The 15,762-nt window shown below is 50.7% G+C and overlaps 1 protein-coding gene across 3 annotated transcripts in view; it reads right to left on the bottom strand.

Annotated features, from left to right (window-relative positions):
- Positions 1-9,256: 9,256 nt before the first annotated feature.
- RABGAP1 (RAB GTPase activating protein 1) overlaps positions 9,257-15,762 on the bottom strand; it is a 130,627-nt gene continuing 124,121 nt past the window's right edge. For all 3 annotated transcript variants that reach the window (XM_080669534.1, XM_080669535.1, XM_080669536.1), the window contains 5 exons: positions 15,481-15,585; positions 14,573-14,656; positions 14,027-14,098; positions 12,140-12,337; positions 9,257-10,930 (listed from right to left, as the gene is read on the bottom strand). In XM_080669534.1, coding sequence (XP_080525660.1) covers positions 10,808-10,930; positions 12,140-12,337; positions 14,027-14,098; positions 14,573-14,656; positions 15,481-15,585 — 582 coding nt within the window. In that variant the 3' untranslated portion in view covers positions 9,257-10,807. The remainder of the gene's footprint in view (positions 10,931-12,139; positions 12,338-14,026; positions 14,099-14,572; positions 14,657-15,480; positions 15,586-15,762) is intronic.

Genomic DNA, 15,762 nt, shown 5'->3' with positions numbered 1-15,762 from the left:
CTGCCATTTCCTGGAGGGGAACAAGAGGAAGGAGCTATCTTTTAAACCCAGGTTGTAGGAGGTCTAGAGCAGGGACCTGTGTTGAGGGCGACTGAGTGCCTGCCAGTATAGGGGACAATTAGCAAAGCTCTCCCCCAGTCACCACTGCCTTCCCTGCTCTGCCCTCGATCTGGAGAAGGAGCAACACATACATAGGTCATTCCCACTGCTCAGACAGAAACAAGCCCAGAGGCCTCCAAACCACCTAGCTTGTTTGTGGCACATTTTGTGGCTCCTAATTAGTGAGTTTTTAACCACATAGAAGAAATAACATTCTTCTACTGTTTTTAGAGTTAACAGAAGCACTTTCTTAGTGATGAGATTTGAGTTCCATCATAGTTGTGGGATCTAGAAATTTTCTCTTTTTACAGATGAGGAAATGAGGCTTAGACAAAATAACTTGCCCCAAATTATCCAGCTAGGAAGTGGCCAGGCCCTCCCATTGTGATTGCTCGGTGCCAGTACTGTGGTGTGCATTTCTGGTCCAGAATGCAGCCTGTCCTGATTCCCAAGACCCCTCCGCAAGTCTCCTCTCCCAGGATGTATTACTTACCTCTCGTGGGTTAAGACAAAACAAGCAAAAGCCAACTCACTTCTCGCCTCCACCACCCCTTGTGGGAAAAAGAATCCAGACGTCAGGCTCCTCAACTATGTGTTTGCTTGATCCTGGACTGGTCGGCCTCGGGTCAATGGCCTGTGTGGGGTTTTTTTGTTTGGTTGGTGCCAGCCGCACAGTTGGGTCTACTTCCACAGACGGCTTTTTTGTGCTGTAATTGAACCTGTAAGAAAGTGCGAACCCTGGGGAGCCCAGGGCTTGGACGGCAGAGGGACGTGCTGCTGGAGGGGAAGTGCTTGCTTGTTTCGGCTTCCTCCCGGTTGCACTGGCTGACGTTTGTTCCTAGCTAGGTTTTTCTTTGTGCGTGCACTAACCAAGAGGGCCACGTCCACAGGGACATGCTTCCCAAGTGCTCTGATGCTGGGCTCTCATTGGACCCTTCCATCATATAGTGTCAGAAATTGCTCAACTTGCCTATGTCCCTCATGCCCAGGGAGGCTACCTGAATACAGTGGAGATCATCTGGGAGGAGGCACCTGGTGAATTCAGGAAGGCTGACTGAGCTAGTCTCTCCCATGTGGGTAGACAGGGCTGCCTTGGGAGCAGGTATGGTGAGAAGCACACTCCATGTTACCAGAGTGTTTAAGCAAGAAGCCAATTGTTTGGCTGGCATAGAGGAATTTCTCCCATGGAATGTCAGTTTGGACAGAGCGCTGATGTGACTGTTGACATTGACAAGATCACTTCTCTCCTCTTTGGGCAGGTGGTTTATTGGGAAACGTTCACTGTCACCTAATACTGTGTACCAGGCTCTGTGTTGGGGGGAAAAGGAACAGAGAAAATATCAAGATTTTCAGCTTAGACGACTGAGTGGAAGGTGAGAGCACGGGATGGGGACGGTGTGCAAGGCTCCCTCAGTCCTGGAGAGGAGCCAGGCCTGTGGAGAGACTGACACGCAGGAAGAGTCAGAGGAGCTCTGTAACGTGGTGAGATTTCAGGAAGACAGGCATGGCCTTCCGGGGACAGCACGCAAGTCCTTGTTAATGGAAGCCGCCTGGTTAGAAGGGTTAAGTAGCAGGTGGGATGTATCGAGTAGGGCCTCTTGGTGAAAGGCCCTGGCTATGCCCTTCAGTGATTACCATCTTCCAAAATGGTGAGAGTTCTGGAGGGTCGATTGGGAAGGAGTAGAGGCTGGAGGCAGACGCCCAGGTGAGGGATGGAGGAGGCTGACTGAGGGCCCCAGAGGGCAGCAGAGGCCGAAATGTGTCTCTTCAGAGGCCAGGTTCTCTCCTGGACCGAGCAGGAAGGTAGGCTTGGCAGCACCCAGCCCAGGGCCAGGGCACCATGTCCAGGGGAGCAGGCGCCTGCCCAAGCATTTCTCCAGGGCCACTGTCATTCGGGGACTGGACCCAAGATGGGGAAGGTGAGGCAGAAGATGCTGACAAGGCAGAAGGGAGTGCGGGGGAAGGAGCTGGAATGTAGGAAGGGCCATCTCCATTGGGCCAGGAGTGGGGGTTGCCTGGGCCCAGCTCTCTCAGGTGGGGTGCTCTTTTGGCAACGGGTAGACAGGTTTGCAGGCTGGTCAGTTAGCATCTTACTCTTTCACTGAGCTTCTGCTCTCCTGGGCTCACCAGTCCAAGGGAATGACAAGTACTGGGCATTTGTTCATAAAGGGACCTTTGTGCTTTTTAAAAAGTGACGTTTTTGGTTTTTTACTAGGACAAGGGCTGGAGCTCATGTAATTCAACATCTGTAGGACATGGTCTTCAGCCAATGGGAAGGTGTCGGCTTGTTTTACAGAGTGCTTTAAGGAGGGGAAGAATGTGAAATTGTACAATTACTGGAGGGTTTGCTTTGGGCCTCAGGGTATGTGTCTGTCTCGGGTTCATCCTGGTCAGGTGGACAGGGAGAGCTCAGGCGTCTGCCCTCTATTTCTGTTGCTCTTTGGGACATGGGGCTAAAGAGGCAGCTGTGGTTTGAGTCTTTAGGTCAGAGCTATGAAAGGTCACAGGTGCACTGAGATGCTAATCCCATTAGCCTTTGGGGGTAGCCAGGTGTCTCTAACTACAAGATGCCTTTTTGTTTACTCCCCTGGGCCACATGCTATCATCTCTTCTTAGTGTCTCAGTTTGGAAATCTACGGGAACACTGCTTTAGACATGGTTTTGGAAAACTCTTCCTATAAAGGGCCAGACAATAAACCTGAGTCTTGTGAACCATTTGCTGTTGCAGCTATGCAGCTCGGCCTTAAATCCTACTCACAACACAGGCACTGGTTGCGTTTGGCCAGCCCTGTCTTACACTGTAGACACCTTTGGCTTAATCCTGATAGGGAACTTCCTGCCCTCTGCTGGGACTTAGCCAGCTTCCCATGAAGGCTTCCTGAACACCTGATCCGAGTGCGCACTGAGGATGAGGATGAGGAGGGGAGTCTTTGCCCTGAGAATCGTAGGTTTTAGGTGAGAGGTGGGCACTGACAGGTCCAGAGAGAAGGGCCGGGCTGAGTCAGGAGATCAAACTGTCCAGTCACTGGCACGTTGGTGCAGCCTGTGAAGGGCCGAGTGTTGGGCTTAGGAGTGTGGGCTTCCTTCTGCAGGTGGTGGGGAGCCAGTTTGAAAAGTTGTGCTCAGGACCGTAAAGTGGTCACAGATGCACTTTTGAAACATCATTCTGGTCGTGGTTTCCAATGGCACTTTCAGCTTAGTACGGACTTTTCAGCCCAGGGTTTGGTTACTGTCAGCACCAGAGCAGAAAGTGGCCCAGAGATGCAGGGCGGTCCTGGCCACAGGCTTTAGTGCCACACTTTTCAACAGGCAGAGTTTGACAGAACCTTCCACCGCAGGCTCTCCCTCTTGCTAAAGACCATTTAATGGCCAAGGCAAATGAGACATTCTCAGTGCCATGGTGTGTGGAAAAATACCTAGGGAAGCCCATCCCTTGCTTCAGATTGAGTCGTGTGTCAAGAAAGCTTCCAGGAGCCCATTTGCATCCTCTGTGCATGTAGCTAGGCCTGCGAGCAGCACACAGAGAGGGATGGTGTCTGTACCCTTACGAACTACTGCGGCGAGGTGCGTGTGTACAGGTTGAAGCAGGTGCTGCTCAGGAGCATCACAGATGGCTCCAGGCGAGGCTGAGGCACACCAGACATGGTGTTCACTGTAGTTGGGGTGGCAGAGAAAACCCTAATAGTATATAGTGCTCTCTACTCCCAAATATTCTCCCTCGGAGAGGTTTCTAGGCAAGTAAATCGAGCTGCCACCATTGCCCTTTAATGGGAACTGGAATGGGGGGGAAGGGGCGGTGCTTCATGTGCAGTGACAGGAGCTGTCATGAAAGGAGACCTAATAGCAGTGTCAGCAGATGTTTTATTGAATCCTCCACAGGCTTGTGGCAGTAGGTGAGGAGCCTCGGAGAGGGAGGTGGCTGTGCCAGCTCCATGCAGGGCTCTCCCAGCGCAGCCTGCAGACACACTGGTCAGTGGGTAGGAGACCACTGAATACTTGGGGAACTGGATGCTGCCTGCTCTGAGCACAGGATTGCTTCTCATTGGGGATGTGCCTCTTGAATTGTGTGCCTGGTCTTGCCTCTGACAGTGGGTGGGTAACTTCTCAATTCTGAGGAGCACTCCTTGGTTTCCTAGAGGAGTTTCTGGGCCTTTCATCAGGCAGCTCAGGCTGTGCTGTGGTTCTGGTCTCACAGGGAGGAGTGTGAGGCCACCTCCTTTTCCTGCTTAGGGAAACATGGTGGTCAGCATGTCTTGTTTTTTTCTGCCGTTCAGAGAAGTCAAGTTCGTTTGTTCATGGAAGTGAATTTAGGGCTAGCAGTTTAGAAATATGCAGCCTCTTTCCTCCTCTAGAACTGGGTTCCTGCTGCCACCAACACCCTTCGGACTTAAGCCAAGCACTTTGGTGGGTCAGTAGCAAGACACCCTGATCCAGACATGTTCATCTCCTGGCCCAGCTGGGCTGTCACTCTTTTGAGATCACCCTGCTGTGACCCACACACAGGCTATGATTTGGAATTTAGGTTCCAAAATCTCTCTCTCACCTGAGGAGCCACCACTAGACACATCCGTTCCCTGACCATGAAGGCTTGAACCACAACTTTGTGTAAGGGACACTGTGCGTGGCCTGTCCCCTTCCTCAGTGTGGTTGGTTGTCAGCAGGGGGCCCTGCCATAGCTCTGTAGGATGTGGCTTAGCTACCAGTTATTACCAGCTTTTCCTGGACAGGAAGACTCATTTGTAGAAACAACTGCAGACATCCTCAAAGCCTCTAATCAGGGGTCCTTACTTTCTGCATCTCCCATCTCCAGACAGACTTCCTTTCCAGGGGCTTGAGGTGGGAATCTCCTCCCTGCCTTTGTCTTTCTTCTAATGAGTCATGAGCCACCTTCCCTGGCAGATTTCAGCCCTTAGTGTTCACTGTTTTCTCTGAACTCAGGCCTTGGGCCATCCATTGGCCTGCTGTGCTGAACCTTTGGTCTCCTTAAGGGGCTGGTTGGGTCCCAGCTACATCTTTAGGAGAAGTCCTAATTAGGGGGAGGGCACTTTCAGGAAGAGTGGGGCTGGCCTTGGTCCAGCCTGTCAGCCTACGCATCCTGGTCTGGCCTCTAAGACTTGCTTCTTGCCCACTCCATGCAGAACTCCTTGGGGGAAATGCAGCCAGTCTAGACCTGAAGCCCTGGGCTGTCCTGCCTCACAAAGGAGTAAGGTGGCCCTGCTCAGCCCCAGGGGTGGGGGTGCTGGCGGCATGGAGAAGACTGAGCAGCTCCCCACACAACACTGGGCTGGGATGTAGCTTACTCTCACTCTGGTCTGGTGGTGGCCAAGGTAATTTTAGAAATCTTATTTAAAATAGCTATTTATTGTTTTGTGTTTTTTTTTCTGAATACGCAAGTGTAAATAGTATAATTTGCAGTGCAAAGCCCTTGGCAATAACTTTGTTGTGTATTATGTTAAAAACTCTGGAAATCGCGAGCACCACGGACTGTCTTTCCCCTTGGGGCAGTGGTTACATGTAGGACTCTGAACTTGAACCCTTCGGCGCAGTTGAAGCAGCAGCTTGCATGTGTGGACTGTCACCAGTGCCTCGTCCAGAGATGCCTGCCCTTCATCCACAGGGACTCTCTGCCACCTGGCGCCCACAGGCAGCGCCCACTGACTGTGTTGGACTCTGCATAGACTGACCCTCTTGTCTGGCTGCTGCAGTCTGCCTGGAATGCCCTGACATGTTGCATTTTCCCCATTTGGATGAATAAAAATAAAAGCTTCTGTCTTAAGCAGGGCCTTCTCTGGTTAAATGATAAAAAGGGTCAATTTCCTGGGACTTTGGCAAGATCTTCCTGTTCATGGTACTGAGATTGTGGGAACTTTTTGCACCATTAGCAACAAACTTTAACCCAGCACTGTGAGTGGTGAGTTATGGGTGCTGAATCCTAAACCTCGGCACACACCTCGCTTAATCCTCATATTTGCACCCCAGGAGTGGGATGTGCCCAAGGGAGGAGAGTTTCTAAATGGCAGCAGCAATCGGAAGGCAAAGCTGAAGCTCTTCCTGCTGTTGCCCCAGGTTAAGCCAAGAGCTGTGTGGACAGAGGCACTGAGTGTTTATGCTTCATCTTACAAACTCAAGGCCCGCCTCCTCCCCCAGCACACCATCGGTTTGGATCTACAACTATGCTAGAACTGACGGGCCCTGAAAGATGGAGGTGACAGGACCTGGTAGAAAGGTTGAAATCCCAGCTCTTGTGATCATGGGCAAGCCTTTCACCTTTACTTTCAAATCTGCGAATAACGTTACTTAACTCAGGGCAGAGCTTAACAGGAGTTCGGTAACCTCCAGGAGACGGGCACTGAGCCCACTGCGGAGATGAGGAAAAGTTCAGTGAGGTGTGCTGTCTGGAGTGAAGTGCTGAGAGCTTACACCCCCTGCTGCCCACTGGGCGTCAGAGACACAGGTTTACATCCTAGCCTTGCTGCCTGGGCCAGGAACCTCTCTAAGGGCCCAGTGTCTTCACCTATAAAATGGGGAAGGGTAGAGAGCTCAGTGCCTCAGCCACTGTGTGGTCCTGATCCTTGTGTCGTCTTCCTCTCCTCTGCCCTTCCCCCACCCCAGGTGAGTCAGATCTGTCCGCATATCTCTGACCAAACGAAGCATTATAATCCACACATCCATTACACAGATGACCATATAGGGTCCCAGAAGCAAGCAACTCCCCTGGGCCCCATGTCCCTCACATACGAGTACTCCTCTCTATGCAGACTCTGGTTTTCACCACTATGGGGTTGTTCAGAGCTGGGAGTGGGTTTTTCTCTCCCACACACACCCCCTTTCTGCTCACTTGTGCCACTGGGACGTGGGCAGAATTTAGAGCGGATAGGGCAGCAGCACTCCTGGGAGACTTTAAGGCAAATGCCGCTTATCTTTCCTTCTGAGCTGCCCCACGAGTTATTAACAAGGCTCGAGATGTCCTCGGCAGGGCCCACTAGATGCCCCCTCAGTCTGTCACGTACTTGCACTTACCTTGTGAGCAGTTCCGAGATCACAGTCGAGGAAGAGCCATGGTCACAGAACCAGGATCTGAGTTTACTAGCATGAAGCCTAGGGTCTTCCTACCACAGTTCCCTCCAACCACCCACCTTTCCCCCACTCTCCTTCACAGCCAGGCTTCTTACCATCTACACTTCCTTCTCCCTCCACCCCGCCCCACAGCACCCCACCCTAAGCATCAGTGACTCCCCTGTCATCCAATCCAATCAGCCTTTCCAGTCCTGCCATCACTCCCAGGTAGAGCTTGCTAGTTCTTAAGGCCCACAGCTATTTCCCTGCTCCATGTCCTTTCTCTTCCCCCTTGACCCTAATCCTGCCCTTGTTTACCTGGGACATCCCCTGGGCACTCCCCACCCTCCTAGCTTCACCTTACCTGCCAGAGTAAGATTCTCAACCAGGGGAACTCCTCCCCCTACTACCCTGGGCGCATTTGGCCGTATGGAGACATTTTGATTGTGACAACTGGTGGTGGTGGGGTGTGCTGTTGGTGCTGCTAGACTTTCTGTGACGCACAGGTCAGCCCCACAACAAAGAATTGCCAGCAGCCTCTGCTGTGGTGGCACTGCCCACACAGTTCCTCTCCCAGGTGAGCGCCAGTCCATAAATTAAAAGCTCAATTTATCTTCCTGGTGTTTCCTCCCCTTTTGCTCACACCTATCTTCAGACTAAATTTCTTGTGACTATTTCCTCCTAAACAGGGATGGGGAACATCTGGCCCATGACATCATTTGGGCTGGCCCTGCCAAGGCATTAAGGATTAAATGTTTGACAAATACAGCAGGCTAATGCTGAAGTTGATAATTTTGTATGGCCCTCAAATTATGTTATAAATATCCAAATGGCCCTTGGCAGAAAGAGGTTCCCACCCCTAAAGGATAGACAGGGAATTTACCAAAGATTTTTAAAGGAAGTGGGCTTAAAACTCTCCAGTAATTATCCTCTAACACCAGGTGGACCGACCTACCTGCTGGCCCAGCCTCACCTCCCATCATGCTGCCTTCATCAGACCACAGTGCTAAACACTGTCTTCCTGCTCCAGAGTCCAGCACGTCCCCTCGCTGTCACTGCAGGAAACTCTCCTTGCCAATGCATACACCCTCCCTGTTCTTACAGGATCCGTATACCTGCTCCAGCATGTAGTATACAAGTAACTAGGGGACCTCCCCGGAAGCAGGACCCCTTGAAGCACGTTAGGCCCGTGTGCCGAGGCAGACTGGTGTTTGGACTCCTTTGTCTGGGCCAGGGCCCAGCTGCCGAGGTGAGGATTGCTACTGAATCCCTAATTCCTGGTCACTGAGACCCTTGGGAGTGGAAAAGCCTAGAAAAGGCTGTCCTTGACTCTTGCCCAGGGAGGCCAGGAGTGTGGATGTCAGAAATACACCCGCCAGCCTGTGAGAGGCAAAGGGAAACCACTATGCTCTGGAGGCCCTGCCATGGCCCAGGCCCTTGCCCAGCTTCAGGGGGCTCACTCACCACCTTCCCTTCTTTGTGGCCTGCATCTCAACCTACTTCCTCCAAAGCCTGGGTGTAGCTGAGGTCCTGGAGGGCAGGCAGGCGACACAGAGAGGGGAGCACTGTTCTTCTTCCTGCTGCAGAAAAGGGGTGGGGTGGTAAGGACGGCAGGGTCTGGGAGCCTCATTCCCTGGTGTGGGGCGGCTCCCAGTGAACAGAAAGCAACTTTTTCAAGCTGGCTCTGTCCATGCCACCACTTCCGAGTTTCAGCAGAGCAGACCTGGACTCCAGGTAATCTGCCTACCTTTCTGCTCTTCAGCGATCTCTCCAGCACATTCACATTCTGGGTGGGAATTCACTCTTCCATCTCAGCCAGGTGAGGTGCTTTTGTCTTTTATGGCTTAATTACACCCTATGATTCCCCTAAACCTCAAACACACAAACAGTGCCTCGCCTATTTCTCAGAGGGGCAATGCTCACCATGAAGGCCACAGGCACCAGCCTCCCAGAAGACGGAGCCTGTGTCTTCTCACCCCATGGGCCTGGCACCTCAGCTGCTTACAAAGGGTCTGAATGGAGCTGGCTGAGGCTCACACACAGTATTTGACTTCTCTGACGGTGGAGGGTAGGGGGGATAAAACTGGTTTTTACAAAGCAATGCTGTTTGTACCAAAATATTTAATGAATATGCTGTTAAAATAAAACCAACAGAAGAAATAGTAATACAATTTTACTGGTTTATATTTCAGTTCATAAAGTTAACACACTAAGACTACCCTAACACAATGTCCACACACCTAGATTTAGACGGGCTTACAGCTGTTTTGGTAACTGAACAAGAAAGACACAAAGTGGTGGGGGGGATGGTGTGGGGAGGAGGGGTTGCCACTTGTTACCTCCTCGTTAACACAGATGACCTCAGCAAGTGTCAGTACAGCCAACGGGAAAAAATACAACCCAAGTGTCTACATACAAACCAGCGCCTCTTGTAACCAGCTACCTTCAACCACGCGGAGACGACGAGCCATCTGCAAGACAGCCTGTCGGCACATCACTATATAAGTTAAAGTCTGTTTTGTTTTGTTTTTAAAAAAGGTGCTAAAACCTCCATACCATAGTTTTGAAGCGAGAACTTGCAGCCCATTTAAACAGCGAGGTTTGCACCCAGCCACACTCCAGGGGGAATGCAGCAGGGAGGGACACGGGCCAGCAGGATGGGGCCTGGGCGTCCCACACGTACGTACATTTATTCACAGACACACACAGAGCCTCAGTGTCCTCCTCACACGATCTGTTGTGCAGAACACCTGGAATCTCAAAGTGAGGGAGCTTGTCACAACTCAGAACGGCAGGGAGGAGAGCAGAACCCAACAGACCTTGAGTGAAATTAAGTGCCCACATAACCACATAATTAAGTTGTGCAGATCAGTCCTAGTCTGGGATTTAAACACTGTCATTTGGGGGCATTGGGAAAAGGTATTTTTATATATATATACATATACACACATGACACATTGAGCAAAATAAGATTTGTCCATATTATGATTAATCCAGTCTCATGGTCACCCACCCCAGCCCTGTGAAGTCATTTTGGCAGCTAACACTAAAAAACAGGAACCATGAGAGTTGCATAGAATTGATCTGAAACGTGAAAAATGCCAAACCAAAACCTGTGCATCATACAGTTTAACAAAACTAGACTGCTCCCACTGCACCCAGGAAACCCTCTTCTTTAAAACAAAGTGCTTCTCCGTTACCCAGGGACCCTCTGCTGGCACTGACGCAGGTAAGAATTACTGGAGTTCCTGATCCTCTGCCCCACCCCACCCAGCCACAGTCTGTATAATGTGTATTAAAAAAAATTAAAGATTTAGAAAAAAACCAACAGCCTGAAAGGATTCCCCCAACTCTGATAATGTCACCTCAGCCTGTGGGCTGGGTGAGCCCGGGAGGTCGCCTCAGGAGTGATTTCCTAGAGCGTCCAGAGCAGCCGCTGGGCTGGCAGGCCTGTTAGTGTCAGTAGTTAGGAAAGCCTGACCCCAGGGGCTGCCTGCTTCAGGAGCTCTGGTCCAATGACCTACCAATTTCTTCTAGGAATCTGACTTAGGTACATCTGGTCCTGGGCCATGTCACAGAATCACACATCTGGCCAAAGAAGGCAACAAAAGGTGTTGTGTTTTCTGACGGTGTCTGGAGGCCGCAGCTGCTCTCAGCAAGTCTCTTTCCCTTGAACGCCAGTTGCTGTCTTTATGGAGCTCAGTGTTCGGTTAAACCACGTCTTCTTGGCTGCTTGTACCTCATTTAGGGCAAGGCCCAAATGGTGCTCCAAGTCCTGCAAGGAAGACTGCATGAGGATATTGGCTCCAGTGCCAAAGACACAGCTGCCTCCCCAAGAGCTGAGCCAGGCAGGAATTCAGTCTGTTTACTTTTGAGAGGCCTCTGGAAATTCCCCCCGTCTCAAACTGGCATGGAAAGATCTGGAATGCCTAAAGCTGTTAAGCCCTCCTTGTTTCTTGCCTAGTTTATTAATGCTGCCTCCTAAGCAAACACCTCCCTCCCTTGTTCACCACTGCACACCAGGCACACTGAGTTTATGCCCAGGTAAGACTGCATCATGGACTTCCAGGAAGAACCTCCAAATCTACCCTCCCGAGCAAGGCACTTGAGACGGCGGTCTGGGCCCACACACAGGCTGTTTCAGATCAGCACCCACATTCACCCCTACCTCCTGGGGCTCCTTACTGGGCAAGCCCATGCCTCCCTGTGCTGCTCCCTCCCTCCCTCCCTGTGCCTAATCTTTCTCTTCAGCTGCAACCTGTCCAATTCTTTGACCACAGCTCCGACACTGATTGCCTGTCCTGGACAGTCCTATGAGCCATGTCTCAGCTTTGCCGCCCCAGCATGGAGAACAGGGCCTGGCAAAGAGCAGGTACCCAGGGAATGTGCACGATGCAGGAGGCCCAGCCTAAGTTTGGCTCCTTGTGCGACAGTATAAAGATGACCAAGCTCAGCCCCACTTCCTTCACCAGGAATGGAGGTCAGATCAATTAGGTAACATGTCTGAAGGCACAAAGCTAGCTAGGTGATGGGAGCTGGGACATAAGAGCCGGCATTTATAAAAGCCCGCGCACACTGTAAACCCTTTCTGTGCATCATCTCCTTGTCCTCACTCATCTCCACTTGCAGATGAGGTGAACGTAGAAGGTTACTGACTAACTCAAGGTTGAAGACTCTGATAGTACAGCTGTGACTTGAAAGGACATATTCTCTGCTCCACCAAGAAGCTCCCAAGCTTGATAATTATTATGAAAAAGGTCAATGCTTAGAACAGGCCAAGTAAACATCCACTGGTAAATAACACGTAATGGGCTTCTTCCCATGAGCATCATAATCAAAGTTGACAAAAGAACCCCAACCCATAAAGGTCATGCTGACGTTTCCCACACCAGGACCCCTCTGGCTGGTCCCAGTCTCATGGCAGCAAGAGAAGCAGCGCTTTGGTCCGGGGGGGGGGGGGGGGGGGGGCAGAGGTGGCTGTTACCTGTATCTTACACTCGGCCTCCACCAGCTGCAGCTTGGTCTGGGCCAGCTCCAGTTCCATCTCTCGCAGCTGGTTCTTGAGCGTCTCCTTCTCCTCATCTGTGTCCTCATCTAAAACTTCCTTAGCTGCGCTGACGCCCTTTATGCGCCCTTCTTTGTTGAAAAACTCTCGGCAGCGCTCACAGTCATCTACTTTTTGCTAAAAGTGAATGTCAGATGTAAAGAGATAAGAGAACTGGTCGTTTAGAAGGTGTGAGCATCGCCCTCCTGGAGCCAAGAGGTGGCTTCTCAGTAGGCACCACAGCTTCTGAAAACCTGCCCTCTGTAACCAGGAGACAGCCAAGGGGAAAACCGCCTGGCCCGGCCCTAGGCACGGAAAGCAGTGAAAACAGTCTGATGTCGTGATCCAGTCAGTCATCATATCTAAGAACTTGGCTAAAAATGAAGCAGCAGTGACTAGGTACGATTTATGTACAAGGATTTTCAGTGCAGAATGAGAGAAGCTTCCCAACACCTGGGAGAAATTCAATACACTGGGCTGTGGGCTGTATTTATATAGGAAGTGTGCAACCTCTAAGTTTCTGAGGAATTTTTCATAACATGGTAAAATGGTACACAAAAAATGCATATATAGTATGGTTAAAATATATACCATAGTTCATAAAAATAAGACGCCACTGACTGTAAGAAACGTCATTTTTTGTTCTTCTAAGAAAATATTCTGCCAACTAAACCAAAACCTGCCCCAATTTCAGAGATGTGAATGTGAAACCATGCATATCTTAGAATGGATGAAATTGTGTATATTAAACAGAACAAAGACTGAAAGCATATACACCCAAGTGTGCACAATGGTGATGTTATCTGTGGATAACAAGATTGTAAGGGGTGATCAGCTGGTGTGGCTCAGTGCCTGAGCGTTGACCAATGAACCAGGAGGTCATGGTTCAATTCCCAGTTGAGGCACATGCCTGGGTTGCGGGCTCAATCCCCAGTTTAAGGCATGCAGGAGGCAGCTGTTCAATGATTCTCTTTCATCACTGATGTTTCTCTCTCTCTCTCTCCCTCTCCCTTTCTCTCTGAAATCAATAAAAATATATTTTTAAAAAAAGAGATTGTAAGAGGTGTTTTTTTTCTTATATACGCTTCCAAATTTTCTGCAATGAGTTTTATTAGTTCTGGAATCAAACAACAAATTATATTTAAAAAATAGCTAGTGCTGGTTAAACACTTCTGGTGGGGGCTGGGCATCATCTTGTCCAGGTAGAATGTTCTAAGCAAACATGGTCATGAGCACAGAACTCTCCATTTTCCTCTCCACTGAAGCGTAAGTATGTGAGGAAAGCACCTTTCAGTACATGACTCATCTCAGTAAAATTGGTAGGTGTTCCTATACAGGCACAGCTCACAGAAAGAAAGCATCGTTACCAAAGGTCCCAAACTCGCAGCAAGTGTACTTTAAAAAGTCCAGTCGTCACTGTGGCATGTGGGCTGGCAGGGGAGTGTCCATGCAGGTGGGAGGGACAAGTCACACCGCAGTCCTGGCCTCCAGGCCCCAGTGCTGCGCAGCATGCACTGCCCACGCGGCAGCACCCCGACCCCAGAGCCACCTGTTTTGTTTACAAACTCCCCGGAGATGATGTACACATTTACAAGGACAAGGACCTCGGATTTTGAGATCTAAAGCCAGAGCTCTTTGAGTCTCATCTGTATTCCCCTCCAGAGGACACAAGCACAGGATCAGCTGTAAATTACTGAGGCTGTGGTATTTGTCAGCTTCTCTCAACTCTGAAATCAAAGCACCCCCCTTACCCAAAATCTGCAGTGCTGGTTACAGCCATAAACTGGGCTGGGTGCTATAAAATTTCTTTGATAAAGGGAGACTTACCCGAATTTTCTCAATTTCCACTTTATTAGCTGTCTGCTGCTTCTCCAATCTTTCACTCAACTGAGAACAAATCTAAAGAAACAGACATAACATCAAATGAAAATCTCTTGAGCAATGCCATCAGCTGCATACTTTGGGCTGGGGACGAAGTCTGTGGTGGCAGCTGGACCATGCTAAGCAGCAGATCCTCTGGCCACACCGCCTCTGCATCCATCAGCCTGGGACTTGCAGGACCCTATTAACACCACACTCGATGGCCACCGTTTCTGCACCATGTAACCACACGTGCACATAAGGCGCAACCTGTACCTGAAATACGCCCAAGAACACAGTGTGGCTTCACTTACTAAGTGCCTACGTGCATGCTGGGCACTCACTCTGCCTGGTGCTCTACCCACATGACTGAGATCCAACTCTTTCCCTTACTCTGCAGTTGCTAAGAAGTGACTGGTCAGAGCCGGAAGCTCTTGGGTGAGGAGGGGCACATTCCCTTGGGACAAGCAGATTGCCCAGGACACAGCCCAATCCCCTGGTGCGAGGACCCACCTGCTTGTAGTCGCCGATGATAGAACTGTTCTTTTTAATCTCAGATTCTGCTTTGTCGAGTTCCCGCCGACACATTTCTTTTAGCTGCGTACATTAAAAAGGCAGACCTGAGTGTTTTAAGGGAAATATAAAGGGCTTTCCACTAAATGCCGACCTGACTCTGAAGGGCTCTCCCTCCCTCCCTCCCCTTTCCCTCCTGGCATCACTAACCCTGTTTTCTTGATGCCAGGAGAGGGAGGGAACAGTCAAAATGCCCCAAAATACCCACCCCACTCTGGGGTCTGCTGAAGCTTCTGCCTGGGAGCAACCTGGCCTGTGGGCCTGAGCAGAGGACACAGAGCAGAGACCGAGCTGATGGAGCGCCATGGCCGCCTCAGTAACTGACCTCTCGTCTGTGTAAAGTGCCGTCACCTCGCACCTCAGGCAGCCCTGACACCAGGAGGAGTTACCTTTATGGAAAACGGGGAAAGGGGACAGGGGCTGGCCCCAGGGCACCCAGCACCCTAAGCTCTTCCTATGGCTGCAGGTCTGTGCCCCAGGGACTGCAGAGCTGGCTGCGGACAAGCCTTCCAGTTTGCTCTTGGAGGACATGTCAGTGGACAGGTAGAGAAGCCAGCCAGGTTAGGGTGTCACTTTCCTTCTGCAGAGATGCTAATCCTATTCTTTGTCACTCAGATGCGGACACACGGGGATTTCTCTTTCCCCAACGAATGATGGGCTTTGCCCCACGGCCTCACTGTGCTTTAGTTAGGAAGAACCATTACACTTCACACAGTAAATAAAAAAGGCTCGCAGAAACTGCAGCCAGCTGTCCCAGGTTCTCCAGTGCCAACAGGAAGCCTCCAGCCACACTCCCACCATCAAGCGTCTGCAGGACACAGGGCTATGGGCGGGCGAAGCTCCCTGACCTGAGCGGACTCCTCTTCCAGCCGTCTTTTCTCTTCTTCTGCATCAATCAACTTCTGTTTGGTCATAAGCAGCTCCTTATTCAGTGCATCTGCCTTTTCCTCAGCCTGACACGTTTAAGAGATGCTGTTAGTGAACAAGAACTGAGAACTGGAGGGGCTTGCATCATCGAGCACAATCCCATTTTAAGATGAAGGGGAACTGTGATGGGGACAGGGGAAATGACACGCCCACGTTCGCACGGAGACGAGGCTCGTGCCCGAGTGCTGGCTCTGAGGTCGGGA

The sequence above is a fragment of the Plecotus auritus genome (assembly GCF_963455305.1).
Source record: "Plecotus auritus genome assembly, chromosome: 5".
NCBI classification, from domain to species: Eukaryota; Metazoa; Chordata; class Mammalia; order Chiroptera; family Vespertilionidae; genus Plecotus; species Plecotus auritus.
Note: the sequence above shows the minus strand (reverse complement) of the source record. Positions and strands in the feature narration are given on the sequence as shown.